The sequence below is a fragment of the Ixodes scapularis genome, unplaced genomic scaffold (assembly GCF_016920785.2).
Source record: "Ixodes scapularis isolate PalLabHiFi unplaced genomic scaffold, ASM1692078v2 PGA_scaffold2__306_contigs__length_199485367, whole genome shotgun sequence".
In the NCBI taxonomy this organism is placed as follows: Eukaryota; Metazoa; Arthropoda; class Arachnida; order Ixodida; family Ixodidae; genus Ixodes; species Ixodes scapularis.
The window spans coordinates 74974516-75000376 of NW_024609857.1; the positions used below are offsets into that span (position 1 = coordinate 74974516).

General features: G+C 47.7%; 2 protein-coding genes across 3 annotated transcripts in view; one reads left to right on the forward strand and one right to left on the reverse strand.

Annotated features, from left to right (window-relative positions):
- Positions 1 to 6181: 6181 nt before the first annotated feature.
- On the forward strand, positions 6182 to 18357 carry LOC8036918. Of its 2 annotated transcripts, XM_029968271.4 has the most exons (7): positions 6183 to 6585; positions 11618 to 11688; positions 12477 to 12614; positions 15898 to 15984; positions 17107 to 17153; positions 17307 to 17388; positions 18159 to 18357. In XM_029968271.4, exons 1-6 carry the CDS (start codon positions 6447 to 6449, stop codon positions 17341 to 17343), a joined length of 519 nt encoding a protein of 172 aa, XP_029824131.3. In that variant the 5' UTR covers positions 6183 to 6446; the 3' UTR covers positions 17344 to 17388; positions 18159 to 18357. The 2 variants fall into 2 exon arrangements, with proteins under 2 accessions (XP_029824132.3, XP_029824131.3); XM_029968272.4 differs by lacking the exon at positions 17307 to 17388 and having other exon boundaries at positions 6182 to 6585.
- The window catches only part of LOC8036920 (transcription factor E3), a 104199-nt gene continuing 96245 nt past the window's right edge, over positions 17908 to 25861 (reverse strand). Inside the window, exons 6-7 of the mRNA XM_029968270.4 lie at positions 22117 to 22282; positions 17908 to 21165 (exon numbers count right to left, since the gene is read on the reverse strand). Coding sequence (XP_029824130.1) covers positions 20818 to 21165; positions 22117 to 22282 — 514 coding nt within the window. The 3' untranslated portion in view covers positions 17908 to 20817. The remainder of the gene's footprint in view (positions 21166 to 22116; positions 22283 to 25861) is intronic.

The following is a 25861-nucleotide window of genomic DNA, read 5'->3' on the forward strand; positions in this document are numbered from 1 at the left end:
TCCTTGTAGAGCTGAAAAATTGCCGCAGCAGCCGAAATTTTCAAGAACATCCTTTTCACTCTGTGTAGTCCTTTGATGGTGTTTATGGTGAGCATATCTGCTGTCTCCACTGTCACACACAGCTAGTGGAATGCCTTGTGGCTGGGGCCTCTGCTGTGGTCTGCATGGGGGTGGGTCGGGGCACAGCGATTTTTCTTATCTTCCCCTCTGGGTTATGATTATTCGTTGTTTCCATACGTGTATATGTGTTATCTTGTACTTACGACGACTGTTTGTTTATGTTTACACCTACTCAGCGGCGGGCTAGCAGGTGAACATGCGTAAGGGTACTAACCTTTCTGTCTAGCCTTGCAAGCCGCTGAGTGGGCAAACTTTCTCGTGCAAATAAAAATTATTATTATTATTATTATTATTAGTAAGGTCCGGTGTTGAAAAAATAGTGCCTCCAAGCATGCTCGCCACAAAATCTGTTACAGCCCGCATCGGATTTACCGCCAGTTTTTCAACCGCGTTGAGTGTTGCGTGTGCCTTAGCTTTGGAGCATCCGGAGTTCTGCCTCCACTGCGGTACACATTGCAAACGGAACAGGGCTAGCCTTCAAGAAGCGCAGTGCTGCATCTTCTTTCAGATCCAGGTTCACCGAGGGTTCTTTGTACCTGCTCTTCCCTGGGCCAAGAACTTCCTTATGTGTCAGCGACACGTCATCTAGGGTCTTGCCCTGGTCAAGGTGGAAAGCTACTGCGTCTACCACAAACTCCATTGGTCTCCCTTGACCTTTGAGTAAGACCAGATAATTCTTGACCAGTACATTATTCAGTGAAGAAAGGGAGAAAACACAGAAAACTATGCATGCGCAAGGCCTCTCTAACGCGTTCGACACGTAAAACGTGAGCCACATCCTGTTCGCCCATTGAGCTGCTGTGACCTAGAAACGGTTCCCCCAAACTTGCCTTTGTCCCCATTGTGGGTTATCTTCTGCCCCAAAGTCGACACAAAGAAACCATCTTCCCTCTCTGCTTGGCCAGCAGGAAAAGAAAGAAGGTACTAGAACCATTTACTCTCAATCCAATGTTTCTACAAAAGGTTCATTGCTCGGCCAGCAGGAAAAGAAAGAAGGTACTAGAACCATTTACTCTCAAACCAATGTTTCTACAAAAGATCCTACTACTAGGCGTAACATAACTTCCAACCATATTCAGCACACGATACAACAAAAAAGAACATGAAACTCAGACACAAAAGAACAGGCCAAAACAAAGGACCTCAAACCGCAAAGGCTGCGCAAGCAGAAGATGGTATAGCCTCGACTGCCTTCACAGCGCTTGCAGTGAATGAGCACTCGTGCAACCGCCATGGTGTGATCCAAAGCAATTAGCTCACACTTGTAGAATCTGGCTAACAACAGTCCATGCTAAGGGGAGATGAAGTATAGAAAACTGCAACTCTAGGCACAAAAAAAAAAAAAAAAAAAAGAACCTGCCAGTAACATTAAACATTAGAATATAGGAACAGGGATGGGGGGGGGGGGGGGGGGGAGGGGGAAGGAATTTGAATAATGGGGGGGGGGGGGGGGTGGAAATTATAGCAACCCTGCCCACCTGTTCCGACGCAACTTCGCACATAACCCGAGCCTATTTAAAGATCTATATCACATTCCCACCCGATCTGATCGGCATTCCTAATCAGTTTTATTTTCATATGTTCAGTGACAATGCAAGCCAGTTTTAAATACTCTATTTTATAATATTACTTTTCCGTACTTCTCACTGCAACATTTTCATGGCGAGCATACTGTTCCCCAGATCACGAGAGCTGCACACAAGTAGCGAGCCTCAGTTTGGGCATCTAGGACGTAGTACGTAGCTGTTGTGCGTCTCGTACGCACAACGATCCAAACTTCTTTCAGCAAGCGCTGTGACCCAAGGGGGTATCGGAGGTCGAGTGTGTTAGCGCACCGCAGCTCGTACGGCGAAAGGTCCCGCTGCCAGGGATTCCCACCCCTACCCGTTTCGATCTGTTGTGAGGCACAGACCCCAGGCTAGCAGTCGTACTGTAGTGGCTAAATTTTCTCATCTAAAGCCTGAAACGGTGTCGCCAGAACCTAGACAGGCCGATCGCACGTTATTTAAAATAGTGAACGTCTTATTTTCTTCCGCTGTGCCCAAAATGACGACAGTGGATGCGATAGAAAGACCAGCGGTCAGGCTACCACTCTTGCCTTCGAATCGCTCGGGAGTCGGGCGACCTGCATTTGCACCATGATCGAAGAACCAGAAAGAAGCGATGTCAAATCACATCGACACAGAATCACTCCAAGCTTCATTGCTTGTGCCCTTCAGCTCTGCGCGCCGTCAGCCGTATCAACGCTAATCACAATTAACCAACGCCTGCCGCGTGCGTTCCGCCGCTCATACAAACAACAACAAACAATCAGGGTGTTATGCTGCAGAAAGTTACTTCCGCCAGTTTTAGCGAAATGCGGAGCTCAACCTGGCTCAACCCCTGCTCAACCGACGTTATTCAAGGTATTGAATTTGGCGTAAGGGTAGTGTGTTTGGGGTATGCGAAAAAGACTACGGTATTGACTATGGCGTACGCCGAAATGACTACGGTATTGATTTTGGCGTACGCCATAACCACTACCGTAGTCGAAGCGGAGGGGTAGTGAGATCGGCGTCCTACACCGGAGCCGCTGCCGCGCGTGCCTCGCCGGTCTGCGCATTCCAGAGGAGTGACGTCATAGCGCCGTGGCAGACGCACTGGCGCCGCCGCGTGCCCAGCTGTGCGCCTCCGTTGCGCAGTAGCCAAGTATGACGCTGCACCGGAGCCGCTTGATAGCGCCTCTCATTAGGGAGTTTTGAATAACGTACGCAATTTTAGCGCACGCTAGCGCTAAATTTAGCGCTTGTATTAGCGCCCGCGACGCAAGAGAGTTTTAGAATAGCGTTTCTCCGTCGCGACGTAAAAGCCCAAGCATCTCGCACTTGCGACGCCACCAAGATACAGTTGCAATTTTTATTTCACACACGAAATGCTGTAACTTTAGAAAGAAACAAGTTTTTTGGTCCAGAGTACCGTTTTAGATTTGTTTAAACACGAGAATGCTACGCGAGCGGTTGACCGGTCGTGCCCGCTTGCGTCACTTGCGTCGCCTCGGCAAGAGAGGTCTCGTGTACTGACCTTCGCACATCGTACCTTCGCCGAGAAGTGTTCGCGCGTCGCAAGCATCATGTTGCCGGTGATTGTTGCCAAACCGAGTACAATTTCGTCTCGCATTGAAAATCGCAGGCGCGAGGATGCCGCCGACGTCGCACTCACGACGCCGCCAAAGCAGCCGCCGACATAATCCTGGAAGCCGCCATTTTTGCTTAACTCTGCTCGTCTTGGCTTTAGCCAACTTCTCATTATGAATCCTCCTTGGAGAAGCGCAAAGGCTCTTTGCGTACGCACGCTATTTCCGAGAAATAGCGCACGCTAAAATTGCGCACGCGAAGCGCAAAACCTGGTTTGCGTTCGGAGCATGCGCAGTCGCGACGACGCTATTCTTTGCGTGCGCAAAGCTTTAGCGTGCGCTATTCTAAAACTCCCTATTTTGTGCGCATAAGCTCACGCTACGTATATCCTGGCATAGCCGAGCTAAGCCACCGCAATTTTTTCTAGATTACTCCTATTTGCTTTTATCATCTACAATACAGATTCTTCAATAACAGCGTTTGCAATCTCAACGAAAACGACGCATTTTTATTGGTCACATGTCCTGGCTGCGAACAATGTTGCTCCCATCGCCGGAGATGATCTAGCTGTGTACGATCTTTGATTGCTTTTTTAATAGAAAAATTGGCCGCGCGTTGTTATGATTTATAGACGCTTTGCAGCAGCTGTGCATGGGCGCCGCCATAACTGACCTTCAATTTTTGTTTCCTTTTATTCCGTTCGCTTCACTTCACCATTGCCACAGCAGGCCAGGTTATTGTCACTTTAAGTGCTGCTGTGTCCTTCTCCCCAGCATAGGCCCTTGTGGAGACTCGTCAACGCCCGCTTCAGTGGCTCGGCACCTCGGTAAGACAAGAGAAGGGCGGCTATGGCGGCTCAATTTGGCGCGTGTGTAAAGCGTCTATAGATTTCTAGGATGCTTAGAGGCCGGCACAGTGAGCTATCGCCATATTTAGGCGATCTCAGAAATCTCCTCAGGGCACCTTTAATACTGCGACGCCAAGTTGTGCCAATCACGGGTCTTTTAGGCGACCTACCGCACTTTGCGAAAACATTTTGCTCCCTCTGCTAAACAAAGGGATGCTGAGTCATATAAACACGACGTTTTGTATGTTGATGTAGGTTTTCGTTTACCGTTGTGTCGAAACTAAATAACAGAATTTAATTCTTTGGTACCGGTAAGTAAAGTGGATCGTACAAACGATAGAAAAAAAAACGATATCGTTAATCGTTTCACGGCCTAAATTGTGCTATAGTGCCAGGACTACGCGGAATATATATTCTTAATTTAGCGGTTTATTTATTTTGGCTCCCCGGAACTGAAGCGGAACTGAACTAAAAGATGTGAACTTGAACTCGAACCCGAGCCGAACCCATAGAAACTTCGGTTGGACACTCTGATCGCAGCACATACGCATAACGCGAAAGAAATTACACCCAAAAGCCGCGTGCTCTTCCCACCGTTTCTTGCTCCTCGCAAACAACCCTACAATGAACTCCCGAGATGAAGTATTGACCGCATTTTTAGCTTCGAGTCTTCAACGACCCCTCCCCTCCTGCACCTACATAACCAACACCTCCTGTCACTGCAAGGCTGGAGGGCTGAAGGTTTTACGTCATCCGAAGAGGCAAACGCGGAGCACGTTTTGGACACTAGGGTTGCGTAAGAGTTCGGCTCGGACTCGTGTCTCATCAGAGACGACACGAGCCCCAGCCGAACGTGGACGCAGTACTCGTGTCCAAACCGCTCTTTGCGCTGGCCCCTTGATGGTGGCGTTGAAAGTTCAGCCCTCCGGTCTTGTTATCCATAGACAGTTCCACTGAGGGCTCCCTGGGCGGCGCCATTTTGTTCGACTGCAGCGCCTCCACATACATCCTGGCATTCAACTGATTTTGCAGGGTGAGAGAGAAAGGGCACGCAGGTGACTAGCCCAACTAGCCGGCTATTCTCCATGGGCATTTCAACCATTCAGCTGGTAAGAGAAGGAGAGGCCGCTCGCCGGTTCTCATCGTTTAGCAAATCGGAACTACCCAAACAAAGTTGGCTCAAACATGGAGGCCCATTTCCCACTCTCCTCTCACCCTAGTAGTATTACGGTGCCTGAACGCGTCTTCGACTGGTGTGTTTAGCGTCATATTCCGTCCATGCACCGAAAGTGGTCCGGAAGTGGCAACAAATGACGTCACAAAAGCCGGAGTGTCACACTGTCGGATATCGCGATCCTGGCGGTTGGTCGTAGAAATGCTGGCGAAAAGCACGAGCAAACGCGAGTGCAGCTGTCGACACGGCGTCCCAACTGCTGGCTGCCGAAGCTTCCGTGGACTGTCAAGCTGGACAGATATACCTGCAGCAGAACAGGCGTCTGCCACATCCACCACCGCTGCTGGGACGTCGTCGGGATCGCGGCCGGCAACAGCGTGACACTCCTATGACGTCATCAGGCGGAAATTGAGGGACCCATTCTTTGGACGCGGTAAACACACCAGTCGAAGACGCGTTCCAGACACCATAGTAGAAGGATGGTCCCCACCTCCGATACACCGCGGTAGGGACCACGTGTCACGGACATCGTCGATTACAATGAGTCGATGACCGCCAGCTTCACAATCTCACACGGGGTTCCGAAAATAAGCGATACTTCACACGCGCGGCCAAAAAAAAAACACGGGTCAGGGGTCGAACACTAATGGGCGAGCAGCAGTTTCCTGGGCGCTTTCTCCGGGACGGCGTGCCTTTCCCTCCGACACCGCGTGCGTAAACAGACTCGATCAGTTGTATTTCCCCGCCTCGTGGACAACTATAGAAGCGCGTCCGTCCAGCCCTAGCCCGTTCCTCCAGCCACTCCAGCGTCATCAAGCGGAGAAGAGCGAGGGAGCGTTGTCGGCGAGCCAAAAGGGACGCCCCATCGGTACGCAGAACGAGTCTCTGATGACATCAAGCTCGCGCGTCATTTCCCCCGGCCGGAGGCTTCCGGTTTGAGAAAGGGGGAAGAAGTGGGGTGTAACTGAGCGGCGCGTCCGTATAAAAACCGGCTCGCTCCGTTCCATTCCAATCTCTCGGTCGATGTGACATCGGGCAAGCGCGGCAAGACACAACCGTGATCATCTTTTCTGTGGCTACGATTCCTCCCGAGTTTGTTTTCTGACGCCAGGATCTTACCTGTAAAAGTTTCCGTTCTCCGAAAGGAGCCTGTCGTGCTCAGTTCGTTGTTGACAGTTCAAAGAGGCCCAAGATGACAACGACAAGGCCATCGTCTGCTAAGGTCATCTTCGCCCTGGCATGTGTGATATTGTCGCAGAACTTCGGCACAGTCCGGTGTTCTACGGACAACAACATCTACGACGTGCTCAGACTCATCTACAGGCTATGCGGTGAGTGGATTTTTCTCCCGCCATTCGCAACTCTCTCGTGCACGCTTTCGTCATCGATTGGCACCTCGCAGCGTGGAACCGAGTTCTCTGCAGCGAGTAGACCAACTCAAAACGTTTTACTGATAAAACCAAAATTCTGAAAGCGTCCGCTAAACATTGCATGCAAGTACAGATGCTCTATAATTGCATGTATGATTTCCGCGCGCTTCTCCATTCACAAAAAGAAAATTAATTTTCTTGCTTTCCAATGGGGATACGGTGTGCAAGCTTGAAACGGTCGCTTCGTCCAGCGAAGGCGTCAAACTCGGGGTTTTTAACCAGGCGCAGTGTTCTCTAACGGTTTTTTTTTTTTTTCAAAGCGTGTTCACGTGAGAAGGGCAGGCTTCACTGCACTGCCTGCCACGTGACCTGGGCATCCTGTGTAGCAGCGGGCTCCTTTAAAGAGCCGAATCGGTCTGCGCTAAAAGTGGATCAAAACATAGCTTGGTTTCAAAACCTTTCAATGCGTACTGACGGGTTCCTCGACATGAGTACTAACATTTCGCACCTATTCTCTGAAAATTATACATCACACTATCTGAAGAGTTCTCTTCAGCTGTGAGGAGTAGGAACGGATGTGAACTCGTTGCTTTTTTTTGTTTTTTTTCTTGCGTCAGTACTTGTGCGAGCGTAGCATTTTGGCGGAGCGATGTCACGCCACTGTCCATCTCAATCTAGACAGATGCATGCAGTGTAGTTCCATCATCAAATCACAACACTGTGCCCGACACCATTGGCCGAATTCCTCTTTAATCTGTATAGGAAAAAGAAATCGAGCATTTTAAGGTTCTGTGGCTATGGGGTCTCCAATGACCGAGGATAGAAGAAATCGCGACAAGACATGCCGTTGCACATTTCCATTCAAACATGCTCGAGGTCAGAATGTCGTATCGACGCACCACCTCAAACTTTGTATGTAGCGCTCATTTAGAGAACGCATTCCTAGGAAGTTGTAGCAGTGTTGTGTAATCACTACACTTGGGGAGAACTTTCTGAATCTGTGCAGTCAAAGCTACGTGCATACGTTAGCTCGTGCACCCTCAGCGCCGATCAAAGTTATACGCACGCGCACTCTTCACTTATTACGTCATCTCGCGGACTTGGAACAAGAAAGACACTACATATGAAAGCTCAGACAGGTAGCAGCGGAGGTTTCTTTTGTTTTCTTTGTCCGAATTTATCTATCCCGGAGTATCCCATGAGAAATTTAAAACAGCATTGTGCAAACTACTCCTTGGGATCGGTGACGACGTTGTGTATGGTGAGAACATTCCTAGTTTGCGACACACACGCACACACACAGATGTAGGATAAAGTAAAGAGAGGCGACTGCGCGATTGCTGCGCAGCATTGCTTTCCATAATGTCGAGAATCGTGTCAGTATCACGCGTGTTACGAGGCGCGGCTTACCGCATCCAGCGTGACCGCATTTATGAGCGTAGTGCGCCGAGGCGGAAAGCTGCCAAGATGCACGGGGACTGCCGCATCCGACGGCGTGATAGGTATGCCAGGAAACGAGGAAAGGAATGGAAAAGAAGGAAAAACGGAAAGCGCGGAAGACGCCTCGCCATTCCGGAAGACGGAGGGCGGGAGAAAAAAAATCGGGGGGATATTCCTACGGTTTGAAGTGCCAAAGCGACTACGAAAGGAAGCCGGTGTGGAGTGCAAGTAAGTTATGCCAGTGAGGCTTGGCGGAAAGGAAGTTCTCTCATCACTACTGGCCGGACATTCTCACTATCGTACGTCCAGGAAAAGAAAAATACTTCGGAGCAACGTATACTTATATGGTATTACTACCTGCAGGGGGGCTCACGATACCAACGACAGATATAAATTTGCCTACGCGCAGTATGAAATATACTGGTTGCAGATGTTGCTGGCGCTTCTGAGATTTTCTTGTATCGAACCGTAGTTGACAACAGAGTGAAGAAAATTCAATATGATTTAAATCGTGGCTTAAATCAGACCTGTTTTACAATGATGATTTAAATAGAGCCTTTGCCGCAAAAATCGTCGTGAAAATATTATTTTTATTTATCATATTTCTATAATTTGATGCTTCCTATGTGCATTTTGTTTTGTATTTAAAGCAATAAATCATCAAGCAGGGAAGAGTTATATAAGGCTGAACATAAACAAAAAGGAGTGCTCCATTCTGGACAAATCGGAGCGTCGGGCTTGATTTCTACCTTCCACTTCGTCAGTTGCGTAACATCGTCCTGCAACAAAATCAAAACACAAAACAAACAAAAACTAGAGAAAAGTAATGTCTTATCGTGAGAAGTCAGAACGCGAAATAAACATCATATATGAAGTTTCAGCTAACCAGAAAATGCATCAGTTTTTATTCTAGCATGGCAGGGATTTCACCAATAATAAATTGTTAATTAAGCTTTACATTTGCAGTAATTATTTATTCCGCAATGTTATCAGTGATCAGACGAGGTGATCAATCTGTCTGCAGTGTTGACAAATACATCTAGGGGTAAAAATTCCTATTTTCGAGCTACAGTGATTTAAATAAGATCAACGTCATTTAAATCCAATAAATCTGATTTATTTGATGTTTTTATTGTTATGATTTTTATCCATCCACCCTGGTTGACAATGAACGGGATATTTTCTTCAATATCGATGGGGACATCACAGTGTTTTCAGCATACTACATTGAGCTTTGGGTACTGATGACCGATTATTATTTTTCTATCAGTACAATATATTTTAAATTTTCGACAATTCTGTACAAATTTTTGTTCAGTAAACAAAGAAGTCAGATAACAAAGAAGGAACACGAAAGCAAAAGCATATAGTTTAATCTTTAAGTGATTTGCAAGTTCCCCCTCATCCCCCTCTTCAACCGCACAAAAAAAAAAAAAAAACACTATGCAAGCTAGGTGTACTAAAATCAGTGCCGATTCAACGATAACTCCCGTAATTACTGTACCATTCACTCTCCGACAGTTACAGCTTAAGTCCTATCTGCGCCCCTGTCGCCGACACGATCAAACCAAGGTCAAACACAAATTGGCACTCATCGAATAAACATGCGGCAAAGTAACCACCTCGCAGGAAGGCTTCTCAAAGCCTTAGCGCTCACACACAAGGCAGGCGCAGAACCTGTTCGGCGACAATGAGGCTTCACTAATCGTATAAACTTGATAGGGTGACCGCACGCGTATCGGTCCTCGATGCGATCTGATCCCGAGTTGACCAGTACAAACTGGAACTCCGTCGATGAAACCATCGACGGCTTGTGGGGCTCTCCCATACACGCATCTCGAAGTCATCGGGGGAGGATCTCCCAAAACAGGATGTCCCCGATATCGGGCGCGCGGATGCGAGGGGGACCTTGACCGCATGCCAGAGTCACGCGGCACGTCCTCGCGCTGTGAACTAGATTCGGTTCAAGGGCCACCATCGAAAACGAGAGAGGATTGGGAAGAAGCCGCGGGGCTGGAGCTTTCTTTCGGTGCTTCCATTTCGATCGCTTCAACGACCCCCCGCCCGCGCGCGCGACGTCGCAGAATAGACACGAGGAAGCGACGTTTCTGAAGGACCTGTCGGTGTCGGGAGGTTGCGACACTCTTGACCTCGTCCTCGCGGCTTTGAACAACGTTTGTGCCGAGCGCACGCGTCTTTCTAAATATAGAATAAATAATAAAAAAAAAAATCTAACTTTTTATTGGACAGGATGTCGGTTTGTGTGGCGGAAGGAAGGCGCGCGTCAGATGTGCTTCTGAGCTCAATAACGGAACCTGTCTGTTTTAACGGGCGTCGCGGTGGCTGAGGTTAACACACCAATTTGATTTCGGTTCTTGTTTCTTTTTGTGTGTGCGTGTGTGTGCTCTTGGCAAAGTAGGTAGGGATTACTAATATAATCCATCGACCAAAAAACATGACAAACAAAAATTTAGAAAAAAAAATAAAATAAAAATAGGCGGAGGCATTGCGGATGCGGAAGAGAGGATATCGGTGTCAACGTGGTATTGCTAACGTGCGGTTCCTTCTCGTCGAGTCGATGACCTAGATTTCCGATTCAGCTGCCGAAATTGACTCGCGACAAGGTCTCGACGTTTATGGCGCGCGCCGCCCCCGAAAACGAAAATGTCTTCATTTCTCGTGGTGTTCCTTCCTGTTGCTAAGGTGCCTACATGTCTGTCTGTCTCAGGGTGAAGACATCCATTGTTGCCCCGAATGTGCCAGCGCGTGACGCTCTCGCGCACTCGGTGCGTGACTTGGGCGGTAAAATGGCGTCTATGCATTAGCCAAAGCTACGCGCTCGAGCTGAGTGACACCGGATTGCGCGCACTTCATAATGCACAAAAAAACGATTGGGCGGAAAAATGGCTGAGATGTCACCACTCAAGCAAAAGCGCGCGTGTGTATGAAGGAACTCTACCTGTTGCTGTCTTCTTCTTTTTTTTTTTTTTTTTTTTGTGGAAGTTGGTCTTTTATTCATTGGTGCTTTCTCCAATGTGCATACAGGTCCACAGATGAATCCAGAGTTTCTTATAAAATATGCTTTTCCCTGCCTTCCACGACTGGGTGTCTCATACCGGACGCTCATTTTTGAGTCGACAGATAACTGAAAAAGCAGTTATAGAGTCGATAGATAACTGAAAATGTAGTTCTTGTGGCGTGTCCGTTCTTTGCTATAATGATCATTCATCTCCTCTCGGCATCCTCCAAGTTCTCTAAGCTTTGAAGAAAAAAAGGGCACGAGTGCGTGGCTTCCGACATTGCTCTCCTTACGCTCGTGCCTACATAAACAGAGCACTGTGTAAAGCTGCGTTCGAGAGCCTGCGCCTTTGCTGGTGCTTCACGCAACTATCGAGATAGGCAGGCGGAACCTTTGCGACAGAGGCCCGGATTCGTTGATCAGTCCTCGCCTGTGTCGCAGTACCGGGAGTTGCTTTGCGATGACAGTTCACAAGGGTGCCATTGATGTTTTACGAGTTTCGTCTTGATTTTTTTTTTTTTTTTGTACTCGCAGCTTCTGAACATGATGACATGCAAGTTGGCGTCAAGTGCCTGGACCACTACATGGGCGGAAATGGCGGCGAAGTAAGTTGGACTCGGTGACTCCATCCCAGATCTGTCAAGCTATCTGGGACGCGTACAGGAAAGCCGGGAGAGAGGGCTCGTCCTCCTAACCGAGGCATGCTTGCTAACAAGCGCCGAAGACGAAGTGAGGATGCCAGCGTTGTTGTCTAAACTTAATGTGCGGTAAAAAAAAAAAAAAAAAGGAAGCCCTCAGTACAAGAACGAGGTCGTTGTTTCATTCGCTTTTGGAGAACGAGGATTTATTTGATTCATTTTGTCTAAGCCGATTAAAATCGCTTCAATGTCATTAGCAAGCATGTAGGTTAGTGATGGTCGCTCGACAAGCCGTACAACCACTAACTTTTATCTTATCACTAAAAATAAACTATCAAATTTTTATATTACGCGGAGTTATCCTAATTCGGTGAGGCGGTGAACGGGAGTAACATTAGGGAGTTTTCGTAGACCGCGGTTCCCCTCCGCTATGCCCTTCGCAACGAAGAAGCCGCTACTGCGCCTGCGCGCCGATGGCCTTGACTGTAAAGTTCCGGGTATCGTAGCGGGTTGCGGAGAGCGTTGCGGGACGGCGAAAACGATCTACGAAAACTCCCCATTACTGGCGAGAATCTATCGAAATCTCTAGATGGCCCGTACGATAGTGAGAAATTGCGTAAAACTGCAAGACTATACTTCATATGCACACACAAAGTAAACTTTCGAGTCAGCCTAGGTTCATCACATGTCCACGTCCACGAACCACACAGACGTCGACAAAGTCTCACGAATTCATTTCTTCCATGCATATGCAGATGGCCGACTCGGCTAAAAGATGCATGCAACTCAGGGAAGGCGACTCCCCAGACCCGGTGTCCGAGATGTGTTCCCGATACACCGACATCAGCGAATGGCAAGCCAAGAACAAGCTCCCTCCTCCTTCTCTCACTGGGGTAAGCATCCCTTGAAACAAAAGACTCGAAGTACACCTAAGTACTTCGTATGCGTTGTGAATGCGAAAGCATGAATGTCGTTCCTCGCGCCGCGGCCGCTTCTGATCCTCTCGCCTCGGCGGCCACATAATGTGATCCTCTCGGCGCCTCGGCCGTTTCTGCTCCGGCGCGGACATGCAGCGCCATGGGGTGGCGCTAATTGAAACTGACGCGCGTCGGCTTCATATCATTGCCGTTTCGCGTGGCTTTTTGCGCGGTTTCAAAGCTGGGATGCCTCAGATCGCGGCTTCGGGAATTTATCTGCCGTTTGGCGCGGTGGATGACGTCGGCTCGCTCCATGGGACAGTTAATGCTATCGCATTAACAATCGATAGTACAACATGAGAACTACTCCCAAACTTTGTTTTCGATGGCTCTTCAGCTCTGCGCTCACAATGCCTCTATACTCCCTTCGCCCCTAAACTGACAGTGCGGTGAGAGCTAAACAATCGCCGGACCAATCAACCACCTTCCTCTCATCCCGTGACCCTGCTTTCCGCGCGTACGCCTGAGGCGGGGGCGTAATCACGTAACGAAAGTTAACCGTGCAATTGGTTCAACGAGTACGAAACTTTCATCGCACTGTGAGCTTAGAGCGAACAGAGCATTGTGCCTTTAATAGTGGCGACGATATATGTGGCTTGTATTGAAGTCGCATCAGCGGCCATTGTGGTGGTCTCGCCGTTGAGCATGCACATTTTACGGATTCGCACCACCGAAATTGTTCTCCTCGGCAAGAGAACAAGTAAGAATTGCTACCAGCGTGGCGAGATTACGTTACGTACATGCCACTTTGATGACTGAACTGTACTATCGCGGACAATATAAGCTGCAACACTCCTTCATCTTTTTTTTTTCTATATGTTGGTTTTTAAAAGAAATTTTTGGTTCAGACTGTTTGATATAAGGTAAAACTTGGGTTCCATTTTTTTAAAACTTATCTTTATGATAAACTGACAGATAATGGAAAGTTGTAGGGACTGCAGACGCAGAAGGCTGGGTTGGGTGTTGCAACTCATTGTCCACGGGGGCGCCCTCCCAGTCGTTAATTTGGCGGTTCAAAACCATGACAGCCTCCCCGACATTTTAATGGTAGATCAATAGCAGACGCCCTCATTCAATTTAGTTATGCCCAGTCTTAAGTTACACGTGTCCGTACGTAGGGTCAGACGACAAGTTAACAACTCCACGTGAGCGGGCGTCCTTTTTTAGAGTGCTTGACTGGTAGCTTGCGCTCGAACTAGTGCTGACGTCACGGGCTCGTCTACCTGAAGCAAACGGGAGAAGCCCATCAACACAAACTACCATTTATGAAAAAAAACAGTTAAAGTACAGGTGAGTTGGTGGATGTTTACCATGATGCAACTTGGCCTGAGACTGAGGTAAAAATAGAAGCTTAAAATAGAAGGGAGAGAAAAAGGGAATAGAACATCTCGATAGTGCTTCTGCTTTTAAGTTTCTATTTCATACCCCAGTGACCAGTCTCCGTTGCATCATGATACATCAGTCTCTGTTTACCATGATGCAAGTTCCATCATGGTAAACTACCGTTATAACTTCTGTATGCGTCAACGTAGCGTAAATAAAAGGAGGGAGAGGATTTCGGAAAGGCGAGCCAGTGTTGGGCGAGCGCGGCGGTGCGGCGAACACTCGTGCAAAAATCTTTTAAAAAAAAGGTTTTTTTTTTTTTCAGAGGGGGGGGGGGGGGGGGGGGGAAGGAAGGCAGTTCTTTGCTCTTTTATATATATTTTTTTCGCTCTTGATTAGTGTTTTATGAGTGCCTACCGTTCGTGACCTCGTGAATTCTTCCTTCCTTTCACTCAGACAACTTTGGCTCTGTCGTTTGTGTTGATACCCTGTTTCACATGGGCAAGCCGGTGACGTCAACACTAGTTTGTACGCAAGCCACCAGTCAAGCGCTCCTCAGAAAAATACGCCTGGTCGCGTGGAATTGTCAGCTTCTTGCCTGACTTTACCTGACCGTGGGAACACTGTCCGTTTTTGTAAAGGAAAGCTTCGTTTAAGTTCGCTCTGACCTACCCCGGGAGCGCGATGTTGGTAACCACGCTGAAGGCCGAGGCAGCGCAAATCTGAAGACAAGGGCGTGCGGCTCTCGAAAGATAAAATCACAGTATCCGACAATGCGGGCTCACCATGCGGGCTCGCCTTTCAGTAGGTAGGGACATAGTCCTCATTATCGCAGTCCGTCGACAGGGAATCTTGATCAACGTGATGACAAAACGCTACACCATATATGCAGACAAGCTCACACAATCTACAGTCGTGCGATCAAATAACGTTATTAGTAAACACGTACGACGAGAAACAATTTTGCAACCTCCGACGCCGTAATTCACCACCAAAGTATACGACTATGTGGTGCATTTGTTTTTGTTGAAATATATCGAAGCAAAAAGTTACATGCAAAAGTTAAAACAAAAAAAGAAAAACCTTTCAAAGCGGCGATAATGATTCCTGGAGACGGGGACCAAAGGACAAACACAATTCTCCAAACACAACTAGATGACTAGTGGCCGAAAAAAAACAAAAATCCGCCTGGTCCTGGTATCTATTCTTGTCCAGCTCGCTTGCACCTCTGCATTAATTGCATTATCATCATAGACTAAAAGCGTTTTTCGCGGGACAAAACAGGGAACGAAAGCGAAACCAGAACTTCTTCGCTATTGTTTTTGTACTCGTTAAACGGTTAAATCAAACGTCCCAAACGACCATACGGTCTTTTTGTTCACAATGGAACAAAAATAGCTGAACTTCCTGTTGGCCCGCTGGGACAATGTTTATAGTTGTCACTTTTGATTGCGGCAGGTTTGCTCTTTGGTGCTTATAAAACGCAAACGCACAACCTAGCCGCACGTTCGTGATAAATCACAACGTCGGAGCTTGCGAAACATATATTTTGAGCTTTATTTAGGGCATGTTAGATTTATTGTACGCTCGCTGTGCAGAGGCAATATATATATATGTATGTATGTATGTGTATGTGTGTGTGTGTGGACGTTCCACACCTTTCCTAGGGCCTGCGAAAGGAAAGGGACCCACGAAACGTTTTTGTACACGATTAACTTGAAAAGTGGCCGCGACACCAAGTGTGCGTTTAACCTTGGCGATGGCCGACAGACTGCCAAAATTCTTCAACATGCCCCATTCCCCGCGTCTTGTGCACAGTCTCCTCCACTTGTGGCGCTGCTAAGTTCCACGGCCAACCTTGCTTCCTTCCTTGCAGGTCATCAGTCTATCTGGACTCACGAAGATGATGTGCGTCATGGGCGACCTCAAGGTGCCCATTCCCACATGGCAGACGGCATTCTCCGTAAGTGGAGATTCTTGTCCGTTCCACACGTACGAGAAACCGCATCACTTGGGTGCTCTGCTAGACTACCAAACAGGAAATGGTCTTTCGCGGCAAAACACTTCACGTGTTCACGCCGTGAGAAATGTTACTCGAAGGTCGATCGGGCCGTGCTCCATTTGCTCCCCATGAGTCGCATTGCAAAACAAGCACGGCCAGTGTTTACTCCACAAGGAACCTTGACGACTTCCTTCGTGAAGTTGTGCTGGTTGTCCATACCGACAGCCTTGAGGACATGCAGTGCCAGCCGGAAAGGGCACGTTCTCTCCGCGCCGGGAGAACGCAAGGTCGCCACGAACGTCAATTTTTGTTTTTGACGGCACCAACTCGTCTTGACAGCACAGCCCTCCCCCCTCCCCACCAAAAAAAAAAAAAAAAAAACTTTTCTTGTTGGTGCGTTTTAAACATTTAGAAAGTGGAGACATAAGGGACGATTTTAGTGTAAATGTTGGCCTCCAGCTGTTGCGAAGCCCCAAAAGCGCGTGCTCACGGTATTCAATCTGGAGCTCAAGGACAAGTTGCAAGGCTTAGGCGGGAGGGCATCATTGAATCATTACGTTTGCACGAGCACTTGAGCAACAGATACGGTTTCTTAGACCACGCACTCAAGACCACGCCTCTAAAAACGCTGCACAGAACCCTTCACATAGTCCAGCCTACGATCTGGTTATTTTCCGCCCAAAAACTGAGAAAAAGAAAAAAAAAAACGATTTAGTTTTTAGTAATGAAATGCAAGGCATTTCATTACTAAAAATGTTCTCCTCGTTTTATCTCAAGTGTTCCCTGAAGGCATAACTTCAAATAGTTCCTTGTGCCAGTGCAAGTCCAAAAAAAGCGCTGTGCATTGCTGCGTTCTCATGCTCACGCCTTTCGTAAAGCTGCACACTGAAGTATTTCGCGAACTTGCCGACATTCACAATACTTCGCCGATTATGAGCTCAGAGTAGCATGCCCAGGGCTAAACGAGCAGTAGTTGCTGCCAAGTGCACGGAGGACTTGCTGAACTGCCAGTATGCAGTAGAATCCGATGGACAATTTGTCAGGGACTCTACTTCAACTTGTTTCTGTCCTCGTGTTTTCCAGAAATGCTTCCCCAGACACCAAGACTGGCTCGCATCACGGAAAGCACTGTAAGTTGTCATTAGCCAAAACTTGTTCATTATTAGCCTTGTTAAAAGAGACACCCGGCCATTATAAGAAAAAAAGTTCAATTGTATCGGAACATACATTTACCATGGAAATGAGGCGGCTTCTACAATTATGCTTTTTTTTATTTTTTGCAGGTGGTTCATTACAAGATACCTATTGTCCAAGTCGTGAGGTCAGCTCAAGTTGCCTGTTAGCACCAGCTTCTGACACACAAGGGTGCGTTAACTTTCTTTGCCTAATACACCAGAGTAGTTCCATGTGAAGCTGAACAGTGCTCACAGAAAAGCTCTGCTTAAGTACCCAACTATGTTCCCCTTTTAGCAGTTCATTAATATTTTCATCTGTGAAGATGGCCACCCAGACTAAGTTCATACTGTCTCTTCTAACGAGGTTAAGACGAGCATGAGCAAGCACTTTCTCTTGCATCATGCTTGCTGTCGTGACCTTGACATTGTTGCCAACTTGGTGAGGGGTGAGAGGGGTCAACTATAGAAGTCTTGAAGATGACAGGATAGGCTCGCACTGTGCAAATGCAAGCGTGAGCTTCTCCTGGCATTTCGAAAACTCCTCGAAAAGAGCAAGTCCCCCAAACCCCAACAACACACGGGCAACCCGCACGGGTCCATTTCTTCTCATGTGCTACCTGGGAAGGGTTGGACATTCCTGTTGCAATGGCAGAATTAGCACTGTGAATTGTGAATAATCAGGCTGTACCATCAATCAAAGAACCCAAAGTTTCACTATTGCATACAACATTTATTTCATTGTGTCAAACTGAAATCAAATATGTAGCTGTTTGCATAAATTCTGACTTCTCCTTGGCCGCTCGAAGGCACGCCTGTGTACAAATAACCGGCTAAAAGCAACAACCAAGAAGTATTTCAGGCACTCCTAGCTCCTCCCCCGAGCTTCGAGGAGTCTCGAGTGCCCGCGGGTAGGTGACTAGCCAGCTAACATCCATCTCTTCTCTTCTGTTCTTCCTACAGCTCCAAGAGAAAAGCCTGAGTCAAGTCTCAAGGACCTACAAGTGACAAACATGCCAAAAAAGTGAATGGATAGGATGCCACCCTCACCTGTAAATACCCATCGAGCCACATGTACTAATTTAATATTTATGCGAGGGCACTGTTAAACCTTGCATGCAGACTGTGTAGTTGCCAATAGAAAATGTTTCAAACAAAGTGACTCCATGTCTGTCCAGTTCTTTAGTCCCCAGTGGAGATTAATGACCACCAATATGACCAGTGGCGAACTCGTGACTTCACAACGATGTTTACACATTCTCTGCACATGACTGATGGACAGGACATGCAAGATCCTGGTGAAAAGCCTCCTTAAAGGACACATGCAAAGGAAAAAAACATTTTTTGTTTTAGACAGCTTAGATGGAAAAAGGATGTCATAAAACGATTTTACAACGAAGAAACAAAATTTTTAGAGCTATATTTACGGCGCTATATGAATTTGTAGTTGGCGCTCGCGGGAGCCTCCGCTGGTCACGTGGTAGGCCCGCACGCCGCCGCGCTGCGTCGCCGCCGCACGCTGAGCGTTGTGCGAACGCCGCTTCAACGCGTTTCTCCACGCCGCCGTCGCCGCACAAGTTCGTCTACTTCGGGGCGCCGCCGCCGTCGTCTGACCGGCGCACAGGTCTATCACGTCTGCTTGCGCTTTTTCAGGAGTTTCCTTTGGGCTCTAAAAGTTACTTATTCGTCTTGGCTTTTTGTTATACTTCAATACAAAGATGAATAAGTTACTTTTAGAGGCCATAGGAAGCTTCCGAAAGAGCGCAAGCACCACGTGATAAATAAGGACCAGTCACGTGACAAATACGGACCACTTTTCTGCGGTGCCCGCGGGCGCCAACTACAAATTCGTTTTGCGCCGTAAATATAGCTCTAAAAATTTTTTTTCTTCGTTGTAAAATCGTTTTATGGTGTCCTTTTTCCAACTAAGCCATTTAAAAAAAATGTTTTTTCCTTTGCATGTGTCCTTTAATGATAACAGCAACTTCCCTCAGTCGTCGATCCTGCAACAACTGGAAAGGGTGGCCTTCCCAGAGGGCCGACTTCGACATGCCGACGCTTCAAAACGAATGGCACAACTCTTCTTATTGCACAACCAATGTAAGGCTCCTGGCTGACTGATATAGAACATGTAACACTTATATAACCTCATGCTTCCTGAAGCTATGCTGTAAAAATATACTCTGTGCTTTCTCTTCTCCTCCAACAAGACACTGCTCTTGCACTGTCAACTTCAATCGCTATGTACACAAATGGGACACTATTTACAAAGAAGGGCTATGTACAACAAAGGTAATGCAGACAGCTTGCCATAGACTGCTGGACCAATCTCTAATAGCATCTAAGCTCATCAAGCCCAGATTTTTACTGACCAGAACTGGACAAACTTTCTGACCAAAAGAAAGGTTATCACAAAATGAATAGGGTACATATAGCCACTAGCAAGATAACCACTATGTAACAAGCTATGGCACAAAGGCACGGTTTAACACGGGCCGATTCTAAGCTCCCGTTAACTGCCGTAGAAACTAAATACCGACGCAACAAAACATTGTTCTCGAACATCAGTCTATGCCTTTCCAATGTCTATGGAGGCCATCCGTAAACTAATCGAATGCTAATGCATTCCAACAACAGCAAAACAGCTTCCTTTTGCCCCTTAAGGGTAAGAAAGGCTACACGAATGAAAAATGAGCTTGCTGTCAATGTGGATGGTCAAACTGCCCTGTAAGACAGACAAAGATTGCAACACACCAATTGTAACCTTCTGAGGATTTTGATGATGTTTGAATAAGCTTTGGCTCTGGAGAGAAGCATCTTTAGCACATCTCTCAGCGCTGTGTCCTCGTTCGAGAAAGAATGCTGCCTTCTTCCTAGAAACCGGAGACCCCTCGGAAGTAAAACACAAAGGGGGAAGCATGAAAGAGGGTAAGAAACCCAAAAATGGAAATGAACAATGATGCCCGTGCAACTAGACAAAAAAAACACCTTGAGCATGCAGCGGGGCAAGTCACTCGCTGCCCCAATCGAGCTATGGCTGTTGAAAGCGCTACTCTCGTGACTTAGGAAGACCAGTCCTGTCTCACCAACAGGCTCATAAGAGATCAGGCCGACAGAAAATGCCCCTTCGTCACCCGCCACAGGAACCAACCTATGTCAAGTCTATATGGACTCATAAAAAAAAAAAAAAAATGCCCCGTCGGAAAAACTTGCTTTTAAACCACTCGCACTTCCACAATTCAGAGGCGCGCCGCAAGCATGCAAGCAAATGCACACCCCCTCGCCCCAGTCGTGGCACCCGGGAACAGATAGCACATTGAACTAGACAAACTTTGAGGTTAAGCGTGCAACATGACTCCCGCCAGAGCCCTCGCAAGCTCATGCCCACACCTCATGGAAACCTTGCATTGTTCTTTCGATTTCTGGCGGAATCTTCGCACAATCCGCACACAACCCCTTTGCATCAACGTCCTCCGGGTAGTCCTCGCAAAGCCCGAGCACGGGAAAGGCGAGTGCTGCACCGCGTTGCCCGCAGCAGCGGGGGGTTCGCGAAGCGTGGCGCCCATGGAGACGAAGCACCGGGCCGAGGGGTCGAGGGGTGGCCTGGCGCCCCCCGTCTCGGCTATCCATGGTAGTCCATGGTGGTCGGGGAGTTCACGTGGGAGGAGGACAACAGGGGGTCGTTCGGGCATGCCAGGGGGTCGTTGGGGCATGTCACGGAGTCGTCGTCCATAATGTCCTCGTAGTGTCCCAGGGCGTGGCCGGGACTAGCGCTGGGCGCCGAGCTGAGGCCTGAGCTGGGGCTCTGGGATGGGCTGGGGGCCTCCGCCTTGATGCTGAAGTCCTCGAGCAGCTCGTTCAGCACCGCCTGTTCGGAGCCCAGAAGGGCGCTCAGCTGGGTGTCTGACGTGGGCTGCCACGTCTGGCTCGACAGGGAGATGCCGTGCATCCGAATCGTGTGCTCCAGCTCCTGCAAACGTGCACAAACGTAAATGCCACGTGCAGTTCCCTCGGGAAACATGGTCGCTATCAGTAACGGAGGCACGACCATGGAAAAGTGATGGTTAATGGCTATATGGAAATAGTAGTGCTCTTGTGCTGGTGGATATCAGCCTCAGCAAGCTCGCAATGTCCTCACAGTCAGCAAGGCTGTGTATTGAGCACCGTTTGGGATTACTTCTCCAAGTTGTTTCCACGTCAGGGGATACCCAGTGCCGTCTAAGCCTGATCGACAAAACCTTTAACATCCGCTATCCCGTTAAGCATCAGTCTTCAATGCTCACAACTCTATCTACAACGTCTATCTTCATTACAAAAGCACTATTCATGTCTAATTATATATATGAGAAGAAATTCAGCAAAAATATAAAACTGTCCGCCAATCACCGAGCGAGTGCTTCAGGCATCCAGCTCTTACTTTAACACCATGCTCGCTCACTTATTACCATAATTAATTGGCACCAGGAATAAAACTGTAGTTCACTAAATTGTAAAGCTAGATGAACTTTCTCCCGTTGAACTTCTGTGTCACCAATAAATAGCATGCTAGTGGGAGCACTTTTAAATATAGAGTCAAAAGCCTTCAGAATATTCCTGGCTCCCCTAGGACCTTCCACAACGCAAAAAAAAGTTTAACTACGAGGAGCAGAGGCACAAACCAGACTGAAACTTCAGCTTTAACTTATGGAAGGCAAGTATGCAACAGAAGCGAGTATGGCTGTGAGTTCAACGGCTACATCACTTTCCCGTTGCTTTTAGTTCCGACACTAACAAAGAAATAGCTTAGGGCATGTACTTCATACTCCATCTTGATGCCTCTCTTCGAGATTGTTCCCCCCTCCGAAAACCCACTCTAAACAAGCGCAACCTGCGACAAGAGGGGAGCCAGTTGGCAGTGAGGCATGGCACGCGGCCCACTCGCCTGTATCCTGAGCAGCAGCTCCTTGTTCTGCTGCTCGAGCACCCGTTGCCTCTCCTCCACCACGCTGATTTTCTCCGTCTCCTTCTTGAGGGTGCGCACATAGTCCACCGTCGCCTTCAGGATCGTGCCCTTGTTCTGGCGGAGGTCCCGCACCAGCTCGTAATGCCTGCAAGGAGACCCACCAGTCAATCTCAAGACTGGTCCTCGCCGTCCAGCTGTTTCCGCAGCACATCCGGCCGTTCAAATTGGTCCTTTCGTCGTAGGAATATGACGCCATTTACCGTATAGTTAGGAGACCCGCAGCAGAAGCAATTTTACCGTCTTCACCAGACCCGCAGCCTTTGCATCTGCCCCCAAGCACCGCCCGCAGATGGTTGCATCGGTCATACCTTCGTCCAATTTGCATCCATACGCCTTGCCACCAGTGGCATCACAAGGGGGTGCGGGGGAAGGGTGCCACCCCGGGTGCAGTGCTCAGGGGGGTGTCGCGGCAGGCCGCGAGAGCAGAGGGGGGGGGGGGGGGTGTCGCGGCTGGGCTATTGCCTCGCGTGCCGCTGACCCTCGTGACGCCACTGCTTGCCACCACCGCAAACACCCCCAATGGCACACGTTAAGTGCGCATCCAATCGGCAACCCACACACGAAGTTTACGTTAGACTTTTAGGCCTCGAGAACGACGTAACGGCTCTCCGAGGATCAAGGCCGAGGATAAAGGCCCATTTGCACACTTGCGCTTGCATGGGACTGAGCTCTTGCAATCTTACGAGAGGGCACGCCGAGACCCTGGAACTGCAATCCACTAGAGCGAAGGTTTTGGCGTATTTGCAAGATCAAATGTATGTATTGGGTGTTTTCACATGACGTTAATCCGCCATATTGTTGTTAGTTTGCTTTTTCAAGAAATTTACTGATTTTAAGGATTACGTCAGCGTGCTGAGACTTGTAAGTTTCTGTACTCCACAAATTTAGGGTGTCATAATTCCTTGGAATTCTCGCCTTCGGCACAACTACAACAACTCACAACAACAAAAAGGTGGGTGAAATTACATCAGCAAAAACAGCGCATACTATCTATCAGATATTATTATTTTATTATTTATAACTAGGGTTCAGAGTTTTCGGTTTAAACCGATAAAAACCGATAAAAGTAAGCGGAATTCATTTTTGGAAATTCGGTTTTAACCAAAAAAGATCAGTTTGTAAGTATGCTTGGGAGAAGAGCGTGTTGGTTTAAGTGATGGATGAAGAAAGAATAAAACAATTAAAACTGGGACAAAATAATCCTGTGAAAGATCTGGTTGTGTTGCCCCAGTTTTAATTGTTTTCTTCTTTCTTCATCCATCAGTTTGTAGGTTCGGCGTTTTCGGTTTAAATTGATAAAAGTATGTCTCTCTTTTCTAAAATTCATTTTTAACCGAAAAAGGTTAGTTTTCTAGGGCAGTGTCGAGGTGGGTGGGTGTTGGAGGGGGAGGGGAGAGAGGGCTTTGCAAGGTTCAACATTGTGCGACGTCTTTGTGATTCCCCTCTTGCAAGGTTCAACATGCAACAAAAGAGGTCTTGGATTGGCCTTCGCGGGACATTTGTGTCCTTTCTGTGATCTGGCTTAGTTTGTCAAGTTCCTGGTCCTAAAAAAAAAGTTTGGGTGTCATGCACTTCAGAGGACATCGAAGAAAGCCTTTAATACCTTTCTTAAAGGACACATGCAGAGGAGAAACTTTTTTTTTAAACAGCCGGGTTGGGAAAAGGAAGTCATAAAACAAACTTACAACGAAAAATAAAAATTTTTAGAGCTATATTTACGGCGCTACAGTCTAAGCTCGTTATAACAGACCTTGATTTTGTCCAAGATTCCGGTCTGTTAAAAAGAGTATGTTGTATGCAGATATGAAGTTGAGTCAATGGTATGTAGAGGAAAACCAACCGAACTTCACAAATTGGTATGTTAAATACAAATGTCTGTTGTAACCAGGTCTGTTATAATGAGCTTAGACTGTATACGAATTTGTAGTTGGCGCCCACGGGCGCCGCGGAAAAGTGGCCTATATTTATCACGTGACTGGCCCCTATTTGTCATGTGGTACTTCCACTCTTTCAGAAGCTTCCTATGGTCTTGAAAAGTTACTTATTCATCTTTGTTTGAAGCGCAACAAAAAACAAAGATTAATAAGTAACTTTTAGAGCCCAAAGTAAGCTTCTGAAACAACGCGAGCAGAAGTGATAGACCTGTGCGCCGGTCAGATGACGGCGGCGGTGCCCCGAAGCAGACGAACTTGCGCGGCGGCTCCTGCGGGCACCAACTACAAATTCGTTTTGCGCCGTAAATATAGCTCTAAAAATTTTCTTTCTTCTTTGTAAATTCGTTTTATAACATACCTTTTCCATCTAGGCTGTTTAAAAAAAATTTTTTTTTCCTTTGCATGTGTCTTTTAACACCCTCTCTCAAACTTCCCCGTGGTTAAAAACGTAAATACAATGGATTCTTTTTTTTTGCCATTCCGCTGGTTTTTGTATTTTCATCTCCTTAGAAGGCCATGTCGTCAGAATGGGAAGGAAAAAAGCTCGAGGTACACCTAAGCACTTCTTACGAGTTGTGAATATGAATGCGAAAGCATGCAAGCCGCTCGTCCACTCCCTTTTTCGTCTGCTGCATACTTTTCGTCGCTGGTCAGCGCGCGTCCCCCCCTGGGCACGCTGACCTTGGACGCTCCGTGTTAACGGCACGCCGATGGACATGGAGCGCCATGGGGGGAGTGTTGTGATTAAAATTTACCGTATCGCGTATGTGGGCGGCGAGCTCGTGATACGAGCCGCCCATCCTTTGCATGGGATACGAGATAAAAAGAAAGACGAAGCAGTCTTCTTCCGAGCCCGACTGAGAAAGATGTCGTTTCCTTCACCGGCGGGTCCCAGCTTTGAAATTACGCCATGACCCACGCGAGGCAGCCCAAGCACGTAAGTCCTCATCAGACGAGGCGGCCACAACCAGCCCAGGCCTCCGAGACACAACAGTGAGCAGTCGTGAAAACAGACGAGCGCAGCGGCCAATGGGAGCCCCGTTGATGCGCGCCAGCCAGTGGCACCGAAGGCGAAATCACGAAAACTAGGTGCCAGTTTCAAGCTTCAAACTGATCACGTCAGCTCGCTCCATGGGACCCAGTTAATGCTTTCGCATTAAAAAAAGCGCGCTCAAAATCATGCCCGCGAATTCCGCGATTTTGAGGTGCGTCCTGACGGAAGTTGTAGCGGAGACCACGTATGTATCTGTGCCGTTATTCTTTGAGTTATCACAAATATATCACAGCTACAAGGATCATCTGATCTGGTGCCCGATAGTGTTTCTTTAATATTCACCGAAAAAAACTGGTAAACGTTTTTGTGAATAAATATACACCAAAAAAAAAAAAAACGAAAATTTAATTTAAAAATAAACATTGAAAAAAGTATGCTGATTTTTGAAAAAATAAAAACCGAAAACGCAGAAGCTTATTTATAACTTTGGCAAAAAATTTGAGCCAAAAAAGAAAAAATCATGCGTGAAAAAAATGGTGAATGTATGGGAACTTGGAGTTCAACGTTCACCCCACAGATGGTGCCAGAGGTCTTAAGGCCCACAATCGTAAGTAGTCGCGAGTGCGGGAACCAGTCCTCTAGCCACATTTCACAGGCACTGGCACCAGACGTAAACACGGTAGCTATCACTGCAAGCATCGGGCAGATCAAACCAGTGGCTGAATGAAAACCTTCG